This window comes from Hyperoodon ampullatus (genome assembly GCF_949752795.1).
Source record: "Hyperoodon ampullatus genome assembly, chromosome: 13".
Lineage (NCBI taxonomy): Eukaryota > Metazoa > Chordata > Mammalia > Artiodactyla > Ziphiidae > Hyperoodon > Hyperoodon ampullatus.
Genome location: NC_136926.1, coordinates 65,574,430 through 65,597,303, shown reverse-complemented (window position 1 = coordinate 65,597,303; position 22,874 = coordinate 65,574,430). Strand labels below are relative to the sequence as shown.

General features: G+C 36.9%; 1 protein-coding gene across 1 annotated transcript in view; it reads left to right on the top strand.

The window, feature by feature from the left end:
- The window catches only part of DYM (dymeclin), a 388,749-nt gene that overhangs the window by 215,442 nt on the left and 150,433 nt on the right, over nucleotides 1-22,874 (top strand). The window contains exon 14 of the mRNA XM_079717304.1: nucleotides 6,447-6,611. Coding sequence (XP_079573430.1) covers nucleotides 6,447-6,611 — 165 coding nt within the window. The remainder of the gene's footprint in view (nucleotides 1-6,446; nucleotides 6,612-22,874) is intronic.

The following is a 22,874-nucleotide window of genomic DNA, read 5'->3' as shown; positions in this document are numbered from 1 at the left end:
CCTTTGGTGGATTGAGTCCTGGAGTCCTTTCTAGGACTCAGTAAAAATATCTATTTAATTGTAAACCTGTTAAAAAAATTTTTTTAACCCTACCTTATCTTGGACATTATCAGCTTCTTAATAATACTTTTATTTGGGAGAAGTGAGCAGGAATAGGACTTGGAGAACTTCCAGAGCAGATGGGTCCTGGGCTTGGATATTCATTTATAGAGTTAGAAAGCCTCTGGGCCGGAGCATGACAGTATTGTTGGTGGATTCCACCAGGTAGAATTCTTCCATTACTAATTGACAGGATAGTTAACATGTCACTTCTTTATTCTGCAATTTTATCATTTGTTAAATGGGGATTCTGATACCTGTTTTTAGTTACCGTGGTGGAATATGGGGACAAAAAACATAAGTAGGTCATAAATGTGAAAGTATTTTTTTTCACATTCCTCCTTCATATATTTATGGCTGAAAAACATGAAAATGCTGTTGATTAGTGTTTCTCTATGCACTGATGGCCAACACAGAGATCGCTAGTGCATTTTCCTAGGAGGTCTGTCCTTGACCTGTTTCTATTCAGTGCTTCTATTAATGATTTTCTTAGAAGAAATCATGAGAGATATTCTCAGTTTAGTAGATGACAAAGTCACAGAGTTCATATTCAAAATTATCTTGACATATTAGAATGAAACCAAGCGCTGCAAGATGACGTTTCCTAATTTAAGTTCCAAAGATCAGTTGTAAAATAAAGGATTGGAAAGATTGTCCTATAATGCGTTACATTTGGTCACCAGCTTAATATGAGCAACTGCTAAAAATCCTAATGTAAACCTATGCTCATCAAAAAAATATTATACTGTTCCATTCATGGAAGGTGATAGTAATATTATCACTGTGTTTTAAGAGTATTTAAAAATTAGAGTATATCTAGAAAAAGGTGACCAAGATGTTGATCTTTTTGTCTCAGCAAGATTTCAATCAGATGCCATATAACTTTTTCAGTAATGATTAGAAGGTATTCTTTTGTGTAAAATGCTGAAGTAAATGCAACATCATATCTTTTTATCTATTTTCATATTTGTACCTTTTGAAACATTTTATTAATTTTATGTAGACTACATGCCTTTAAAATAATTTCATAACTGAAGTCTTGTTCAGCAACCAATAAATATTATTTATCCAGTGGATGCTCATAAAAATTAGTTAATAATGACAACTGAATGTAATTAAAAGCCAATTTTCTGTGCCTTGATTTATATTTAAGGACTACAGATAGAGCTGAATTCAAAATAGCAATTTCAAAGTCTAGGGTCTACTGAATTTTGAATTCATTTTTTACCATTTTTACAATTGCTGTGAAAATATTCAGACAGACTTCATGATACACTTATAAGTGGTTAAAAGGTAATTCCGAAAAGCTAGTTGTGTTGCTTTTTGTTCATTTCTTGGTTTTGTTGTTATTGTTGTAAGCTAAAAGTATGAAGCTAAAAGATTTTTCACACAATGAGAACACATCTGTCACATGGCTGCTGGTCACCTGGGCTATTTCCATTCACTCTCTATTAAAAAATAATAAAGAATATTTCAAGATGATTAAATTAATAGGAAGGAGCTTCTCTAAATTGAACAGTAGCTCTGTTTATAAAAATATTTTTAACTATTTCAATCATACGGTTTGAAAAGTTTATTTGTTTAGCATATTTGGAAATTATCTTAAAGGCGTATTATTACCAAGGCTACCTTGAAACACTCCTTTTCTTGATTTCTGACAACACTCTTAGATTTTCTTCCTGCCACTCCCTCCCTCCCTCCCTCTCTCTCTCTCTCTCTCTCTCTCTCACTTGGAAAGGCTGTAACTTCTGGGTCCTGCTTCTATCTCATCACTTTGACTATAGGTGATCTCATACATGCTCTCAGAGTTTTGATTTCCATCTGTGTGTCTATGTCTATATCTACCTGTATCTCTAGGTTAGTTAGGCCACACCTCTCCTAGCTTCAAACTTACCCATATGCCAACTTTTACTGACATCTCACAACTACAATATCTGATACTGTACATGTTCAAAACCAAACTCATGATCTTTTCCATAAAATCTATCTCTCCTTCAGTTTCTCCTATCTCAGAAAGTTTACTTTCATTCAGTTTCTAATACAGAAATTAGGGAGTTATTCTTGATATCTTCCTCCACTGACATCATCCCCCATTCCAATCAGTGTGCAGGTTTTACTGGTTTTACTCTGCCATACCTGTGCTCTAAGCCATCAGCAGTATTTGCCTAAACTATTGTAGTAGCTTCTTACTGGTCTTTGCTTTTCTACTCCTGCCCTTGTCCAGTTTTATCTTTCAACTTTTGCTCCTCTCCAATTTTATCTTTGCATTGCAGAAATGTATCTTAAAAAATGTAAATCAGGGACTTCCCTGGTGGCACAGTGGTTAAGAATCTGCCTGCCAGTGCAGGGGACATGGGTTTGAGCCCTGGTCCAGGAAGATCCCACATGCCGCGGAGCAACTAAGCCCATGTGCCACAACTACTGAGCCTGTGCTCTAGAGCCTGCGGGGCACAACTACTGAGCCTGCATGCCTAGAGCCCATGCTCTGCCACAAGAGAAGCCACCACAGTGAGAAGCCTGCACACCACAAAAGAGAGTAGCCCCTGCTCTCCACAAGAGAAAGCCCGCGCACAGCAATGAAGACCCAATGCAGCCAAAAATAAATAAATAAATTTATTTAAAAATATGTAAATCAGATATAGTGGCTCTCCGTTCAATCCCTTCATTAATTATCCATGATAGGATAAATCTTTTAAAATAGCACATAGCCTGCATGCGCCTACCTTACCTTTGACCATGTATTCACTGTTACAGCAGCTGTACTGAACTTCTTTCAGATCCGTGAACTTGCCTAGATCTCCCTGCTTTAGAATATTCCCTCTGATTGAAAGTATCACTCCTGTGCCCCTTTAAATTTTTAAAAATTAATTAGTTATTAATTTATTTCTGTGATACATGAAAATGGCAGAAAGTGCAAACAGTACAAAAGATAAAGAGTGAAAAGTGATTGTCTCCTCCATTCATATTTTCCATATTTTTTTGTGTGGTCAAATTGATGTCCTTATTTTTAAATGACTCTCAGGTGTATGGTTTATTTTTTAACTTTCTTGTAGTAGTGTTTTTCTTTCAAGCCTTTGATCAACTTGGAATTTATTTTAAGAGGTGAGGTAGAAAGTCAGCTATATTTTTTTCTAGTTATTTACCCAGTTAACTTAATATCATTTATTGAATAACTTATCTGGTTTTCTGTTTTAAAGTGCCACCTTTATCTTGTACTAGGTTCCTATCCTATTTGAGTCTATTCTGGTGTTCTGTCTGCTCATGCACTATACCAAACTGTTTCTGATAATGTCGCTTTAGAGTATTTTTTAATAGGTGGCAGAGCTAATCCCATCTTATAACTCTAGTTTTTCAGAATTTCCTGGCTTTAATTAATTTATTTTTGGCTGCGTTGAGTCTTTGCTGCTGCGCATGGGCTTTCTCTGGTTGTGGCGAGCAGGGGCTACTCTTCATTGCGATGCACGGGCTTCTCATTGCGGTGGCTTCTCTTGCTGTGGAGCACGGGCTCTAGGTGCACGGGCTTCAGTAGTTGTAGCACACAGGCTCAGTGATTGTGGCTTGTGGGCTCTAGAACGCAGGCTCAGTAGTTGTGGCACACGGGCTTAGTTGCTCCGCAGCATGTGGGATCTTCCCAGACCAGGGATCAAACCCGTGTCCCCTGCATTGGCAGGCGGATTCTTAACCACTGCACCACCAGGGAAGTCCCCCACCCCCCTGGCTCTTCTTAAATGTTCAGTTTCCTATATGAACCTTAGAATTAACTTGTCTAGTTTCTAAAAAATCTTACTGATATTTGTGAGGATATAAATTTTTAGATTAACATGTGAACATTTGGTGACTTTACAACCCTAGAGTTTCCTGTCTAAAAAAATTTTTTTCCATTTTATCAAGTCTAAAATGTTTCCTTACTACCATTTTAAAGATTTCTTCATACATATTTGTACATAACTTTTGATTTATTCTTGAATACTTCATCATTTTTTGTTGTCATTGTAATGGAATCATGGTATTTTTTTAAAAACGGATTGTTTTTTGAATAGAGGAAGGCTATTAATTTTGAGCCCACTCTTTTTGCCACATTCATATATTATTTGTAATAGATTTTTAATTTACTCATGTCCCCTCTTCCCAGCCCACACTCTTTATTTAGCTAACTTGCATTCTTCCTTAAGATGTCAGCTTAAAGTTCACTTTGCAAGAGCGCTTTCTCAACCTCCACATCTCAAGGAGATCCCCATTTTACTCCTCTTGAAGCATTCTGTACTTTTCCTTTAGAGTGCTTATTGCAGTTCAGAATTTGAAATTATACAGTTTTTGGTGTAATTTTGTTACTGTCTAACATCTGTCTTTCCCTCTATCTTGTAAGCTCTATATGGGTAATAATTGTATGTATTTTCTTCCTCATCCTGTCTTCAATGTTGAGCACTGTTCCTACATGCAGTAGATAGTAGATACTGCTTGGCTTATTAGTTGATTGATTGGTTAGTTGGTTGAATGGATGATTGGATTGTCCATTTGTGGAAATTTCCCTGTTTCTAATCTTTCAGTCTCTTAGTTTTATTTTGAGTTCTACCACACTTTAAAAATCACTGGTTGCCTCCTTGGGAACTTTGATAGACTTTTGGTATGGTTTTTCAGACATGGTTCTCAAAGACAAATAGTCTAGGCATATCAATTGATGTATTCACTATTTGGCTAATCGACCTTGATTGATTTGGCATTTTCCTCTTTCAAACTTGTTGTTTTTAAGTGGTCTGAAATGTGATACAAGTGAAATTGCTCTGGCAATAATAATAATAATAATAATAATAAATTCTTACTATTTTACCTTTTTATAATATCACTTCAAAGTTTTGGAGTAATTTAAAACTTTGTACTTTCATGTTGCAATTTGTGGAATTGAGACTTAGATCAAGTACCAACTGTTATAAAGCTGCCAGTGGCTGGGCTGGATCTAGATTTCTAAGTTTTCTGACCCCTAGTATTCCCTCTACCATGGCATCTTCCACCTTGCTGTAGTAGTATTACCTGCCTTCCAGGAATGTATTTGTAACACTGCAAAGAGAAAATATCTCACGTCACTTTGCTCTACCAAGGCAAATTTTATATCGTTAACTAATGACATGATATTTTGAGACTTTTCCCTCTGTCAGTATATCTTTTATTCCTTTTAAATAGACTTCTTCTTTAAGAACAGTTTTGGGTTCCCAGCACAGTTGAGCAGATTGTGCAGAGAATTCCCATGTACCCCTGCCTCAACCCTACACTTAGCCTCCCCCACTACCAGCATTCTGTACCAGGGGTGATACTTTTGTTATAATTGATAAACCTACTTGGACACATCATTATCACCCAGACTCCATAGTTTCCATTAGGTTTCACTCATGGTGTTGTACATTCTGTGAGTTTGGATAAGTGTATAATGTCATGTATCCACCATTATGGTATCATACAGAAGAGTTTCACTGCCCTAAAAATCCTCTGTGCACTGCCTTCCTCCCCACTAACTCCTGGCAACCACTGATCTTTTTACTGTCTCCATGGTTTTGCTTCTTGTAGAGTGTCATGGAGTTGAAATCATACATTATGTAGCCTTTTCAGATGGGCTTCTTTCACTCAGTAATATGCATATAAGTTTCCTCCATGTCTTTTCATGACTTGATAGCTCATTTTTTTTTTTTAGTGCTGAATAACATTCCACTGTCTGGATGTACCACAGTTTATTTATCCTTTTACCTACTGAAGGACGTCTTAATGGTTTCCAAGTTTTGGCAATTATGAAAAAAGCTGGTATTAACATCCATGTGCAGGTTTTTGTGTGGACATAAGTTTTCAGCTCATTTGGGTAAACACCAAGAAACATAATTGCTGGATTATATGGTAAGAGTATGTTTAGTTTTGTAAGAAAGCTAAAACTGTCTTCCAAAGTGGCTGTACCATTTTGCATTCCTATCAGCAATAAGTGAGAATTTCTGTTACTCCACATCCTTGTCAGCATTAGGTGTTGTCAGTATTCTGGATTTTGGCCATTCTCATAGGTATGTAGTGGTATCTCGTTGTTTTAATTTGTATTTCCTTCGTAACATATGATGTGGAGCATCTTTTCTTATGCTTATTTGCCATCTGTAAATGTTTGGTGAGGTGTTTGCCTAGGTCTTGTCCATTTTTTTTAAAATCAGTTTGTTTTCTTGTTTTTAATCTTTTTAATATTCTCTTTTACAGTTGTTTTTTCTTGGGCACCATCTAGTGAAAATACACAGAAAGCTTTGAGGTCATTGAGAATGATTTATTTTTTCAAAGGAAAACTCCTCTCTTTCTGTTTTTCTCCTTTTACCCTTGTCTTTCAGTTATACCTGCCGCCACTTGCGGAGATATGTTTATGTGTTGGACAAACTGTATTTTCCCCACTCTCACTGTTCTACGCTTCAACATTGCTTCTCGACCCTCAGTGACAATGGAGAGGAACTCTTGTCTTTAACTTGCTCTCACATTCTCAGATCCTATGCTTCCAGGTTATTAACCTATGCTGTCCATTTACTGCATGCTGCATGCTGTATATTGACTGATAATTGCATGCTTTAATGGGATACATGTCAATTAAATGATTAAGGAGGAAATTTATATTTGAAGTGATACTAAATAATTCTTTAAAAAAGTGGCTGGGATTTTTTTTTTTTAAACAAATGTCTTAAGTACTTTGTTATGTTTCATGGGAGAGAGAAAAGCTTTTCGCCACATAGTTGTCATGTAAACTTGACAGAATTTTTCTCTACTTTGCTTCATTTGGAAATGTTTAGGTTTAACTTATAATAGTTGGGAGGGCTCTGTCTGGTTTATATATGAAATTACATATGAATTTTGAGGTCTCTTTCTTGCTCTGCTCGTATAGCTGAGAGCTGGCTGTGAGGCTGCACCCGTGTTTTGATAGAGGCACATTCAGCTGAGCAGGTTTGATTTTATAAGAAGGTAGAAATTATTCATTGGGATTTTGTATTTCTCACTCATTTCATTTACATACAGAGGGGTTATAAAATCAGCAAGTTGCAACGTGTCATAGATGAATCTAGATTAAAGACAAGCCATCAATCTCAAGTATCAGAGAAAATCAACTCCTGTTGTTTAGTAGAGGGGCAGTATGACATTACTGCTTTGTACTTGAAGTTGACATTTCTAACACACATTTTCTGTAAGTCAGAGATGACGCACACCAGCACTATACTGTTAGCCAAGTATGATGTCTGAAGGCAGTGTCTTCACTGCCAGTTGATTTAGAGGAAGACGGAAAAAACTCCATGACCACCTTCTAGAAAAGAGAAAGCATTTAGAATTAAAATAGATCTTTTCAGGTGAAGACGCATAGGAAAGCTTCAGACTACACAGTATATCTAAGTGAAAACACTTTGATTATTAGGAATTGAAGACAGTGTGACAACTAAGGTGACAGATCCTTTTCTTGGTAGCAGAAAAATTTTAGACTCTCATAATGATGTTGGTCAGACTCTTACTGAGTCAGTAACGACACTTTCAAGAAACGAAAAAAGTCAAATAGAAAAGCAAGTGGAAATAATAGATCAACTCTTATGTGTATAATATAGGAGAATTTATCAAACTAAAGCCAGTGACTTTCAACTGGCTTATAAAGTGAGTGAATATCAGGTAAGTGAATACTCTTTGGACCTGGAGACAGAACTTGTCTAGTTTCAAAGAATGGAGAGAGCAGCTACTAATCATTGAACCTCTGAATTGGACACCGTAATTGACCTTGCCCTTGTTTACTAGTGTACTAGTCAGGGTTCTCCAGAGAAACAGAACCAATAGGGGTGTGTGTGTGTGTGTGGAGAGAGAGAGAGAGAGAGAGAGAGAGAGAGAGAGAGAGAGAATAGTTGAGATTTATTTTAGGGTGAGTCTGAAATTAGGTGGAAATTCAGGTATTGATGTTTCAGTCTTAAATCCTAAATCCATAGGGCAGGACAGCAGTCTGGAAACTCAGGCAGGATTTTTATGTTACAGTCTTGAGACAGAATTCCTTCTTCCTCAGGAAACCTCAGTCTTTGCTGATAAGGCCTTCACCCACATTACAGAGGGTAATCTGCTTTCCTTAAAGTGAACTGATTATAAATGTTAATCGCACACCCAAATACCTTCACAGGCACATCTAGACAAGTGTTTGATCAAACAGCTGGACACCATAGCCTAGCCAAGTTGGCACATAAAGTTACCACCACACTGTGCTTCTGTTTTTCTGTGTGTCTTCATGTGCATCATATCCGTCCTACCAGACTGTGAGCCTCCTGGGAGTGGACACTGAATCTTATTCCTTATCATACATCTTATAGCACCTCATGCCTGGTGCATTGTTCATTAATACTAGTTGCAGCAGGTTTTACCATCTGCCACGTGTGACAATGTGCGACTGTACTCTGTAGTCACACCCCTCACCTCACAGGAACAGACAGGAGACAGAAATACACAGTCAACTGGGAAGATGAAAGAAAACAGAAGGAAAAGGATGAGGAAGACAAAGCAGGAAGGAACAAAAGTGAAAAGTTGACAGGAGGAAGATGAAGGTACCACGTGGCTAAAGAAAGCAGCGTGCGATTCCCAAGCCCCCTTCAGCTAATTCCTGGCAGAGTTAAGTCCACCCTCAGTTTCTGAGTTGCTGTAGCATTTCTTTCCCATTTTCCTTGTCCTCATTCACCACCTTTGCTCAAAGGGCCACCTCAGCCCATCCCTACTCCTGGTCCCTTCTCGTCCTCAGGAAGTTGCTCAGTATTCTTAGCAGAGGTTTAAGGCATCAGTCCTCCAAAGGGACTATTTTTCAATCCAACGCCCTTGTCAACACTGAAAAGCCTTTAGGACACGTTGGTAAGGAAATGTCAGGCCCAGGTACCTGGGTAAGGAAACATTCTGATGCCAGGAATACTTGCAGCATTTTTGAAATGCTGCCCCCTTGCAAGCCTGTCTCCTCTCTGACATCTCCCGTCTTCTCTCATCTTGTAACAGGGCGTTTGCATCAGAGGTGTGTGCTGTCTTTTGGCATCCAGTTTCTGCCTGGCCCTGTCTACTTTTCCTCAAGTGCAGAGGTTAGGGCCTTGGGCCCCTCCTCCTCCCCCACTGGCTTAACATCCACCACTTGCAGGCTGAGACAGTGGACAGGAAACGCTTCCATTTGGGACAGACTTCAGAATGTGGGCAGGATTCACATAAAAGGAGACGTCTGGTCACCTTTGTGGCATGTTCATCTGCAAGTGATGAACATCCTGCATACACAGTGACACGTGGTCAAGTGTGATCTAGTCCCTGCAGTTGAAAGATTTTTCTTTCAACTATGTTGTATGGGAGGATAAACCAAGCCAAATGTCTGAAAGGAGCAATCTCAGACTCAGCTCACAACCTCAAGTAGCTTTGGGTTATGCAGACTGTTTAAAATGTAATTCAATTCCTAGAGAGAAATATAAGCCTATTCCTTAGGAAGGAACTTTACCTTAGTCTAACACGAATCACTGCGATAGAAATTTCAGTCATTCTACTGTAAACTTCTTTCCAGTGTAAGAGTTCTTTTTATAGCATCCCTGAGAGAGAGCTTCTGGGTGCTTCCTACTTCGGGAGGTGGTAGGGTTCTTGCTGTTTCATTGTTAGAAAGGTTGTCATATGTGCAGTCTGCCTGCCAGTAACTTTCATGTATTGGTCTGGCTCTGCTTGAGAGACACACATAAATGTATAAACTTTGCTGCTTATCAGAGGCCTTCAGGTTTTTAAAAACATCTGTCATGACTCCCCTTAAAGTTTTTTCTTTAACTTAAATAGCCTGATTACATTAACCATTACAGAGACAAATGATCTTCAGATTATTCAGCCTTCTTTTTCTCTTTCTGGATAATTATATTTGTCAGCACGTATCACAAAATTTGGTACCCAGAATTGGATGTAATATTCCAGTTGTACTTTATAATTTTGGCCTTTATAAATGAAAACTATATAAATTATAAACCGAATTATAGTTATAAATTATACTCTGTTAATTTGTCCTAAGACAAACTACACATTTTAAAGCAGGCACACCTTAGCTCATGTAAAATTCCCAGATCTTTTTCACCTGAACACACATCTCCTTAGACCTGTTGCACATTTAATTTTTTTTTAACCTAACTGCAGGGCTTTACATTTATTCTTAGTTTAATGTATTGATTTTGGCCCATCTTACTCTTGAGTCAAACCTTATGAAGCTATAAGGCTTTCAGACCTGGTAGCTTCTACTGTTTATCCACACAAGCCTTGAGAGCAACTCTCAGATTACTAACCTAAGAGTTGCCATCTGTAGAAATCAAATTTAGAATTTTAAGTGAGCATTTGAGAATTTTAATTAATCACTAGTAACTACAAGTAAACTATATCCTATCAACTCAGTGGAATATTTTGCACCCATTAAAAATATTATAAGGAAAAATGAGTAGAAATATGGAAAACATCTGGTACAGTGTTAAGTGAAAAAAGTATATAGAGTTATGTACTGCTGTTAATACAACTGTGTAAAATTATATGCACATGGACAAAAACTAGATAATGTATAAAAATAGTTGTGGAACATTAATAAAAGATATATGACATTTCTTTTAAAAATAAGTTTGCTTATTTTGCAAAATTAACTTAAAAAATTAATTTTAAAATAGTTTTCTTAATTATGCAAATTTAAATTGTAAGTTTCTTCTCTCCCTTTTCTGTGCCCTCTCTCCACTGCCCAAATAAAATCTATGTCTTTGGCTTTTCTTTTTTTTCCCCCTACCAACATAGTATAATGTCATTTTATTAATTGACAAAGACCTGCAGTGTGATTTATGGGAATAGATAGGAGTTCCCTGATCTGTGATCACAGAAAATTTCTCCCATGGCTTATGTTAGAATTTTTATTAATTCGTTATTTTTTCTTTTTGAGAAAAGAAATTTTGGGTCTATAATTCTAAGCACAACATTAAGTCATTTCTCTGTCTAACTGTCAAATTTAGGAGTGCTTTTACCCTATTTGGTATGTCTTTTATATTGTGGTTTAAAAAATCACATCCGGTGCCATTTTATTGCTTTGAAAGGATTGCCTCTTCAATCTAAAGCTAAGATAATATTCTAATGAGTTTCCTCAAGAGAGGGTTTTTAAATTAGTAGAACAGTCTTGTCATAGTGTATGCTGTTCACCAAATTTGTAATGAGTAAATATTTGAAGCCATAGTCATAATTTTTCATGCATATGATACTGTCTTAATAATTCTGTTGTGGCTATGTGCTTTATTGATTTTGGTGCCACTTCTGTGGCATGAACGAAATGTATTATCCCACTTAAACCATTACGGTTTCCTTTCGCGTTACATATTCACTACTTGATCTTGTCATCAAGCTTATCCCATTTTCTGTAATGTGGTGTTCAGTCTTAAGATTTATTGCCTTAGTACTCAGTGCTGTATAAATCAAAATAGGACAGGTAAATTCAGATCAGAAAAGTTGGGAGGAATAAACAATAGGCAGTGAAATTTTTTTTAAATCACTATTCTAAATTAGTATGTGTTCTGATCCGGAGATTTGGGGGTTTCTTTTTTCTTCTCAAGATGTATGGGAATGAATCATCGCCGTGCATTCTGGAGAAAAGAGGAGGGCAAAGCTTGACACACCTAGCCACCATCTTTGCTTGGTCTCAGAGCTGAGGTGTAGAGAGCTTTGTCCCACACCCTTCTCTTCGCTTCTGTGAAATTACACTCCTGGCTTTCTTCCCACCATTTTGCCATTTCTTTTTAGGTTCTTTTTAAAAATATTAGAATTCCTTAAAGCTTGATCCTAAAGTCTTCCTCTCCTTTCACTTAAACTCTTACTGTAGGCATTTTTGTCTATTTCTATGACTTTCCATGTCATGCAAGTGTCACGACTTCTCAAATGGATACCGCCAGCTGAAATTCTGAGCTCCAGTCCCATACTGTCAGCCGTCTTCACGCTATAATCACCACTCACACCTCTCACAGGCCCCATCTTTCAGGTGAACTCTTAACCTTTCTCCATTAACCTTTTCTTTTAGTCTCCTCCATCTCAGTAAATGGTGTCTCCATCCATCAAGTTACTTATGCCCATCCCATGAAAATCTTAAGCATTTTCATTCCCTCACTCCCTACATCCATCCTGACTCTATTCATTTCATTTCTGTATCCAAAATGTAAGTAGTATCTGCCTTCTTTTCTCTGTGCCCACTGCCAGCCACTCTAGCTCAAACTGTCTTCTCTTACACCTAGACTGAGAAAACCTATCTGGTTTTTCCTCCTCCAGTCTTATCACTCCCGCTCCCACCCCTAATGCCTCCCCTAGCGAGCATGTTCAGGCACTAAATCCAACTAGTGCTTTTCCTTGCTCCAGACCCTTCAGTGGATTCCCTTTGCCCTTAGGATGGTACATCCTCTAGCCATACCAGTTCTTTTATTTTCTAGGATTTGCTGACCCTGTTTCCATCTTTAGGCTTTTTACATGCTCTTCCGTGTCTAGAATGTTCTTTCCCCAACTCTGTATTTCTTACACTTGTTACTTCCTCAGATTTTTCCTTATCCCCAAATCCATTGTTATACTTAATATTGTACTATGTTTTCTCTCTCACACACGTTCTTTCTCTCTCTCTCTCAGAGTAGACTCTAAGCTCCATGAGGACAGAAAACATATGCTTTTTTATCCGCTAATCCCTAGCACCTAATATCATACTTAAGTATGCAACAGGTGCTTCATATTTGATGAGCATGGATGCTTTTAGTTTATTACAATTAACTTTTTTGCAGACTAGCCCAGTCTAATAATGACCACTTCTTCAGCGATTACTTGACCAGAAGCAGTATGATGACAATCCTGTTTTAATGCTACTATATCTTCAAAATGGCATTCAAGGTAGCATCATTAGATAATCAAGTATTCTTGTCATACTTTCTACAGATATGCAGTAAAACTGCCTGCCAAAGGAAGGCTCCTTAATTCTTGAATATGTGAAATTGCATTGCTTTTTTTCTCTCCGTTAAATATTTTACAAATTTTCCACTCACTTTTTGGATTTATATGGTAAACCATGACCATCAAAGCAATATCAACATGGTTTGAAAGATGACTCAAAAAATGCAAAAATATTTTATTTGGTGGCTCTAGCTAAGCAGAAAAAACTCAGACAAAGCAGTAAGCTTATTTTACATTAAATTTTGTCTCTTGAAATTTAAACATAATACTACACACCATAATCATATACAGCATTTCAAATAATTTGAAGCTAGAATAGTTCTTACAAGCTTTACCACCCTCCCACCGAAAAGTTGTCCTTTGGCATAAATAAATTGTGGAGGCTAGTAGCTGTCATAGTAGTAACAGAATGAAGTTTCAGAAATATAGATAAGAAGTAAAAAAAAAAAATCACTGTGTGTATTAAAAATTCTATGTAACTTCCTTTTTAATTCAAAATTACCTAGTAGAAAAGCAAACATATTCATTTTACTATACCTAATTGGAAACGTTTAAGAAAATATTTTCAGTGTGTTACTTATAAGAATATTGGTAAGATTTATTGAAGATCAACAGTAACATTAAAACCCTTCTCAAAATAAATTGTTATACTAGCATGACATAGTGATTGGCACTAAAATGTCGCCAAGTCACACTGCACAATTTATTGTCCAGAGGGAAGAAATGTAGATTAAGTCAGTAAAATATAACAAAAGATACCTATTAACTAAGTAAAAAAAAATTTTAACTGGTAAATTGGATTTAATGAAAATTAAAATTCTCTGCTCTTCCAAGGACACTGGTAAGAATAATGATTGGGAGAAAATATTCAATGTACATATATGTAAAAACACTTCCAAAAGAAGATATTAAAATGATTAATAAAAAAAGGAAAATTACAAGTTACAGATAAGTAAAATTTTAGTCTAAGAAGGATATCATGAAGATTTTTCCATATGGAAACAAAACAAGAAAGAAAGGAAACAATAATATGAAATTCATATTTGATCCCCCAAAGTGGTAATAGATCTTTTTTTCCACCAAATGCGCTTGGTATAGATTTCATTGGTAAAGGAGGCACTCAAGTCTTAGTTAATGTACCTGTGATGTGTAGGTGTAACCAGAGTTCCCGAAGATGAACACTCTAAACAGCAAAATTAAAACTTCTCATGCAGTTTAGACAATGTATGGAGGATTTGGAATGGATACAAAATCCCCCAAGTTGGATGCTCTTTCCCTGGGGCTGCCATTTGCAGGGAATTTCATGTACATATTCAGACATGCAGACCTGCATAACTGCTTATTATAGAAATATTCTTGGTTACTGAATGTCTAACAGACTTAAATATACAGGGTTTCCCATATATGGAAGAAAAGTGATTTCACCCATTCTCCATGCCTTGGCACGTCACAATTCCAGGCTTACATTTATTTGACTTCCAGAATTTAAATAGGCAGTGATGTAAATCAGAAGTTAATGTTTCACCTACTGGCAGTAAGTAACTAAATCATTGTACTCATGACGAGAAAGGCAAACCTTTTCAATTTGGCCACAGAGTGGGAATGACATTTACTCTAATCCTATCCCTCTAAGTTAGATTGACAACAAATTTAATTCCATCTTACAAAAAATGAGGAATTGGAGGAGAATATGGAGAAGTTAAATGGTTTGGCAAAGATCACGCAAGCTAGAAGTAGAATCCAAGTCTCTGGAGATCAGAGTTTCACCTTACTGAATGTCACAGCATTATAAAGTGAGAAATGCATCTCGCTATATACATGTGCTTAATGAATTGTTCTCAATAGATAGCTCCCCCAATTTAAAAAAAAATTTATGTTTTGAGATTTTAAATTTTCAGTTCAATCCTGTTTTTTTTTTTTTCAATTTTTAAATAAATATTTATTTATTTATTTTTGGCTGCATTGGGTCTTTGTTGCTGCGTGCAGGCTTTCTCTAGTTGTGGTGAGCAGGGGCTACTCTTCGTTGCAGTGCGCGGGCTTCTCATTGCGGTGGCTTCTCTTGTTGCAGAGCACGGGCTCTAGGTGCAGGGGCTTCAGTAGCTGTGGCTCACAGGCTCTAGAGCTCAGGCTCAGTAATTGTGGCGCATGGGCTTAGTTGCTTCACGGCATGTGGGCCCTTCCCAGACCAGGGCTCAAACCCGTGTCCCCTGCATTGGCAGCTGGATTCTTAACCACTGCACCACCAGCGAAGTCCCTAATCCTGTTATATTTTAAATCTGTTACATTTTAATCTCCATCTTAAAGATTTGATCTGGAATAGGAATTGAAAAGCTAATACTTTTCTTAGGCATTTTTCCATGTGCATTCTTATATTGATCTTAAATTAGAATATATTCCAAGAGGTTGCTGTTTTGCACAACAGTTCTACAAACTAGCTGTCTGTAAGAGGCAGTTCATTAAAAATTAATTTTTAAATGAACTTTAGATGTACTGTATGGATTTTCTAAAGGCTGTATATTAAGAGAGTACATACAAAATATTTTCTTTGCCCAGTAGTGGTAATAATAGCTAATATTTATTGAACTCTCTTACTCTGTAATGGACACTGTTGTAATTATTAACTTTTTTTTGATTTATTTATTTTTTATTTTATTTATTTTTGGCTGTGTTGGGTCTTCTTTGCTGTGCGCAGGCTTTCTCTAGTTGCAGCAGGTGGGGGCTACTCTTCATTGCGGTACACGGGCTTCTTATTGCGGTGGCTTCTCTTGTTGCAGAGCACGGGCTCTAGGTGCAGGGGCTTCAGTAGTTGTGGCTCGCAGGCTCTAGAGCTCAGGCTTAGTAGTTGTGGCGCACGGGCTTAGTTGCTCCACGGCATGTGGGATCTTCCCGGACCAGGGCTCGAACCCTTGTCCCCTGCATTGGCAGGCAGATTCTTAACCACTGCGCCACCAGGGAAGTCCCTATTAATTATTTTTATCCTCAAAGCAACTCTGTGAGGTATTTAATATTGTTATCTCCATTTTATAGATGAGGAAACTGATGCACAGAGTTTAATACCTTGCCAGAAGATGGTAAAGCCAGTATTGAAACTGAAACTTTTCTAGCTGTAAAAGCTACACTTGTAACCTTATACTGCCTCCCAAGAAGCCTTTTAATAATAGTATGATTTTGTTAAGTAACTTTGCCCTTGAAATCATTTCAGCCCATCTGAGAGCCCAATACAAATCCAATATTATTTGATGATTATACATTTTAAACTATTTATGTTTAAATTCTTGAACTTCTCTACCCACTCAAAATTTCACTTGGAGATAGTTTATAAAACTGGCTAAAATTCAAAATTGAACTGTGGACTGTAGAAACAGAAGAAACTCAAAACTGTATTTCTTGGTCCTCTAAATTCTGTAGGTACCATTTAGTCTGGTTTCTACTCTCTGAACATGCAGTGTCTCCTGTTTTTCAAAGCTACTAATCCTTATAAAAGTTTCATAATGTTGTATCCCAAATGTCTAAGTTAGGTTTTAACTTTTGCTATAGGTTTGATAATTTTTCCTTCTCAAAGTAAAAAAAGATACAAACTATTCTCAAAAGGTTTTTAACCAGATTTCACAAAGTAAGCATTTATAGGCATATTTTCAAGGTAACCCAAAGGATATGTTTTACATTTTAGTTACCACTGGGAAAAGAAAAAATAATTGCAGTTAGCAACTGAGTATAATTTCCAATAGTGACTAAAAGTCTTATAGCTTCCATGTTACTCCTCTGTTTAGTGACTAACAATTGGGTTGTCCTTCTAACGTTGAATAAACCAGCAGAAGCTTTCCTGGGGATTTAGAAGTATAGTTACTATCTATATATGTACATTTTTTTTACAGGTAACATTTACATCAACTTAAAAATGTTTGTTATTTTTAAGTTTATTCGTGGTGTATCTCATGTTAATACCAGTAATTGCTTTTCCTATGTGCATTTATTCTCAGGTAGCGCATACTAGAAGCCAATAGGAAGCTCAGGTCCCTGTCATGCATGGCAGTAGAAGTTTTACTGTATGGGCTCTACGTCCTGGCGTGCGGTGCCTGTGGCAGCACTGGGAGTCTGGGCAAAGAGCAGTTTGTGTCTTGTTGCAGTGGGTCCACCTTTTAGGGTTTACGTAATGTCCCTTCGGTCCTAAACTTCCAAAATCACATTTGAAGATAGGGATGCAACTACATATAGTAACATTTCAGTATCATTTCTATAAAATGTTAGAAAATAAAAGAAAGGTTAACAAATTAATCTAAAACCAGTAAATAAATAGCTACAGGTAAATTTATTTCTGAGTGCGCAGTGAAAAAAGTGCATTTGGGGAATATTGTTCATAGTTCAGCTGATTGTGCAATAGCCTCAAGATTCCTCTCACTGTCCTTCAATGGTCAGGTGGAGAGCATCACTATGGATTAAATACGGGTCAGTAAGACACAATGGGCAATCATCTGTTCTGTGGGCTTTTTAATTCTTGCTGTTTTCTTGTCTTGCATAACGAAATATTACTGTAGCCAGCAAGATATTGAGGCAATGTGTTGTGATAGGAAAGGAAAGGAAAGAGCTTTGATTTTCATTCGTTTTTTTAATATTCTTTCTCAAGAAGCGCTGCCTTGATTTTTGTGCCTGACACTAAGCAGCAAATGCAAGAGGTATCCAAGCTACCAAATTTTGCATGACTCTTGGTGTGACTATGGTAATGTGGTACTTCCTGTTACCATGGTTTAGAGATTTTATTTCACTCTCACAGTCCGGTTTTCTAGTCCCTCCCTTCCTCTTGTGAATATAATAATGACAATAGTAACCTGTTTATATAGTGAATCTATATACATTAATTACTTGTGGTTCCACTGAAAGATGATCCACTTGAGCTAGAATCGTGACTAAACTCAGAGGCATTGGTTGCAAACTTGTAAATGTAACTCACGTATATATCTTTTCTTTAAGTGAGACCAAAGTCAGTTTGGCTTCAATTTGCAATGCCTTTTACAGCCAAAATGGTGGTGGTTTTGTTCTGCTGTCATGGGAATATTAGCCCAAACAGTAAAATGAACTCTTAAAATTGTTGCTTTGTTAACTAACTCAGCTCTGGTGTATTTGTAGTCTTGGATTTGAATTTGTTGGCACATGGTTTGAATCACTGCTTTTTATGTATTGGGGAACGTACATACTTATATAAGTCAGTGTTCTTTAACTTGAAAAATTAAAAAGAATCAATAAGTAGCCTTTTCAGAAGGTGATGTGGCCTTATTTACAGCATGTGGAAATTTGACATACCTCCCCATAACCAAAACCATAGAACTCACTTTCCCATCACATGTATTGTAGCATTCTTTAGCATAATGAAGTTATGTATTATGCTATATGTATTATCATGGTATTCCTAATCTGGTTCTGGAGGTGCCTTTTCTGATTTCGTGTATTTACAGAAGCTGATTTTCCCTCTTACACAATCAAATGACATTTCTTCCGATAACCTATACTTGTATAACTGCAGTAGTTATTTCCTTGCTTATTAATATTTGTTATTCAAATATTTTTCTGAGAAGAGTTTAGTTTTCATTTTCTTTTTAGATACATGATCTCATTAAAAATATCTTTTTGGTGTTGTCGTTTCAGCTTTGAATTTTATTTTATTTATTTATTTTTTTATTAGTTTCTGCTTTATAACAAAGTGAATCAGTCATACATATACATCTGTTCCCACATCCCTTCCCTCATGCATCTCCCTCCCTCCCACCCTCCCCATCCCACCCCTCCAGGCGGTCACAAAGCACCGAGCTGATCTCCCTGTGCTCTGCGGCTGCTTCCCACTATCTATCTACCTTACGTTTGGTAGTGTATATATGTCCATGCCTCTCTTTCCCTTTGTCAGCTTTGAATTTTAATTCATTGTTGTTTTAGACAAACTATGATGTTCAAAAGTTACAATATTACCTAGAACTAATTATCTTCCTCCTTAAATGTAAAATACCACTGAAAAAATATGAAAATGAGAGTTATTATACATTAATTCATTAGTCTAGTTCACTAAATACCACTAGTCTTTGGCCTAAAAGAGATGGTTTTTCGTGGGACATTTTGTTTTTCTAATTTTTCTCTGTAGCAGATATCTCTGTCCTTATTGTCAGTGTGGATGAACAGAGCTCTGGTGTTCAGAATTGGGCGAGTTGTAGGTGATAGCAGCAGGGTAAGACCAGTGTTCCAATTCACCGATATTTTTTCCCACGAGACTTAAGAGTAATTTTTTTTATTGTGTATTACCAGTGAATGTGGTCTTCTTTTTGACAATCGTATTATCCACATATCACTTTTTGTCCCTGTATCCTCTAAAAGCAATGGTTCATTTATAATTTTTAGTAAGATCCATATGGATTGTGCATTCTTTTTGGTTAATAGATATAGATATATCTAAAAGCCCTACTTTTAAGTTGTGAAGTTTGTCAGGATTCACATACCCTTTGATGTCAGTGAATATGATGAACCTTATAGTAGTGTAATAACAAAAACAATTCAAATTTGAATCTGATGGATTCAGTCCATAAATAGGTCAGGTGGGTGCATGGGTGTTCTCAGGTAGGCTTTACTGACTAAAGTGACTCTTAAAAAGTGATTTGAGGAAAGAGATTTGGCAGATTAGTAGGTTGTTCCAAGCGTAGGGAGTGGCATGAAAGAAGATACAGGCAAGAGTAGGCGAGAAAGACAAAAGGTTCATTTAGGAGAAAAGAATGGGGAATGGGACAGGGTGTGGGAGGAGATGAGATCAGACATATAAATTGGGAAAGAGTTGTGGGACCATTTGGAGACAAGAAAAAAGTAGTACTTTAAATGTTGAGAAAGCCAACACTCTGATTAGAAGAAAAGGTCTAATGAACTTACACCCCCAAAAGAAACAGTGATGGCAGTTTACTATGTTTCATTGTTTAATAAGGAAGACAGTGAATGGGTGGAGCAAAAAATGAAGTGATTATTAAGTAGATGACCATATAATTTATCATTCACACCAGGACCCTTAACAGAGTGAAAGGGAACTCTGCCGGATAGTTCCAGTGGGACAAAATGTATAAACTGGGACTATCCTGGGCAAATCAGGACATATGGTTCTCACATTATTATTGAATATTTACGTGGAGTTCATTCATAGATCACAAAGATAGGAAGCATTAAAATCCTGAGCTTTGAGAGCGTTACACCGTAATATTCCTTAACAAAATAAAGTGTCAGTAGTTGTATCAGATTCTGGCCCTGACTAGCAGGACCCATCACTGAGGTTGATTTATAGACATTGACATTTCCATAGCGTTTCCATGGCATGATGCTTAGGTGTTGAGTCAGGCCTAGACTTGACTGCTAGTTATTCTTGAGCAAGTAAGATGGAGATTAATAGGGAAACCTGCCTCTCTAGGTTGAGGTCAGATTTAAATGAGATGATGTATGCAAAACACTTAGCACAATACTAATGTCACATACTAAGCAACCAAATTCTGCTATTATCGTTTTTCCCATGATTACTACAGCCACCATGACTATTTATATATTGGTGGTTAGCATGTTTTCAATTTAAGCTAATTTAAAGTAACAAATACTGATGTTGCTGGTAGCTTTCTGCCTTTTATTTGTAACGATAATTCAGTAATTAAAGAAATAAGTTTGGAAAACTATTTTTCATTCCAGCTTTAATATAATACAACTCACATCTCACCTTCTATCTATCTCTGCCAGAGGTAGACAGATTGTCACAGTCATATTATTGAATACAATAACTCTCATTTTGTATTCAGGTAAGTCTTAAAAATGTTTTCAGTAGCTAGCATTGTGGTTTTCAAATCCAGTTCCTGTTCTGCAGCAGACTGCTGGCTGAAGAGTAATCATTTAATTTTCTGTTTTAGGTAAAAAAAAAAAAAAAAAAAAAAAAGAAGTTAAACTTAGTTTTGCTGGGGGTGGGGTGTGGTCTTGGCAACTAAAAATAGTGATGTGTTTTAGATCTTTTATGCTTTAAGTAATTCTTTAGATAGGTTCTTGAGATTGTTACCAGTAATGCAACTTGAACATGCCCTTCTTTGGTCCACTTACATTTATTATTACTTTTTCCTAGAATGCTCTTTCCCCAGATATCTACTCAATTCACAGCCTCACTTTCTTCAGGTCTTTACTTAAATATCACTTCCTCAGTGAAGCCTTCTCTGACTACCCCATCCAAAACCAGAGCCTCTCTCCACTTTATGTATTCTTTCTTTAGCTTTATTTTTGTAAAGGACAGTTATTTCAGAAGCACTGTGATCATCCCCATACCTCTGAGATATATATATTGCTGGAGTAAATATAAACTCTAACCTTATAAACCAGGTTATAGAATGTCTGATCTTTTTGGTTTGGAGTGAGTTGTGTGGTAGCAGTGGCTAAGGGTGAAATAGCAGCACTGTTTCAAGTATAGCCCTCCAGAGGAAAGACAGAAATAAATTTCTTTTTAAACAGAAGAGAGAGTTCCTACTGCTGGTCCTTGAGACTCAAGAACGCTAACCTGCCTTCTGATTGGGAGAGAGGAACCGCCTCATCTTAACCACCTCCCTATGTGCATTAGTCAGCTCAGGCTGCCATAACAAAATCTCATAGACTAGGTGGCTTATTTAACAGAAATTTATTTTCTCACACTTCTGGAGACTGCAAGTTGAAGATCAAGGTACTAGCAGGATTGATGTCCGGTGAGGGCTCTGCTCTTGAGTTGCACATGGCTGCCTTCAGGCTGTGTGCTCATGTGAGCTCTCCTTTGTGCCCACCTGGAGGGAGAGGGAGAGGGAGAGGGAGCTCATGTCTCTTCTTATGAGGACAATAATCCTCTCTGATCAGGGCCCCACCCTTATGACCTCATTTAGCCTTAGTTACTTCCTTACGCCACATACAGCCACACTGGGGGTCAGGGCTTCAACATAGGACTTTTGGAGGGACACATACATTCAGTCCATGACATGCTGCCTCCCAAGTTATTTCTGTTTCTGAGTTTAGTTAACTAAACAACCACTTTTTGAGAATCTTTTAAATACATAGGCACTATGCTAGGTACCAGGGAGGCCAAAGTGAATTATTCCATGCTCAAGAACTTCATATTTTAGTGAGGGAAATAAACATGGATACAACTAACTAGAAAATGTGATTGATGTTTTTTCTAAGTTTAAAGGGTGAGTAGAAATTTGCCAGGCAGATTTTTGTAGGAAAGGGATGTAAAGGCAAAGAGGTTAGTGTGAACAAAGGCATAGTATATTCAGGAAATGATGAGCAGAACAATGAACAGTGTGTGGAATGAAGTAGAGGGTGATGGACTTGAACTAGAAATGGAAAACTGCTTTGTAGTGTTTGTCTTCCCTAATGGCGTCACAACATTATCTGAAAAAGTAGAGAGTACCTAGTATGTTGATTTCTACAGTGAAGAATAATGAAAAAGACTAGGAATGACTGGCACTTATAATCTACAAAGGAGACTAGTTAGTGCAAATAAAGTAGAGTTAGTACAAGGCATGTAATTAGTGGGATTATTTTGAGGGAATACAGTTTCCACACAGATTGAACTAAGTGTGTACTTAGTGTCATATTTGAGAAATCAGGGTGAAATTTAAAATACCGTGATGATTAGAGGTGGGAAGAATTGTACAATCACAGCTTAAGTTAAGTAAGAAAAAATATTAGATTAAAATTCTTTGGTTTTCTCCAATGTTCCTTAAGTTTCTATATAAAATTTGTAAAACTATGTGTTTTTTTCCTATAAATATTTTAAAATCACTATTCACTTCCCACCA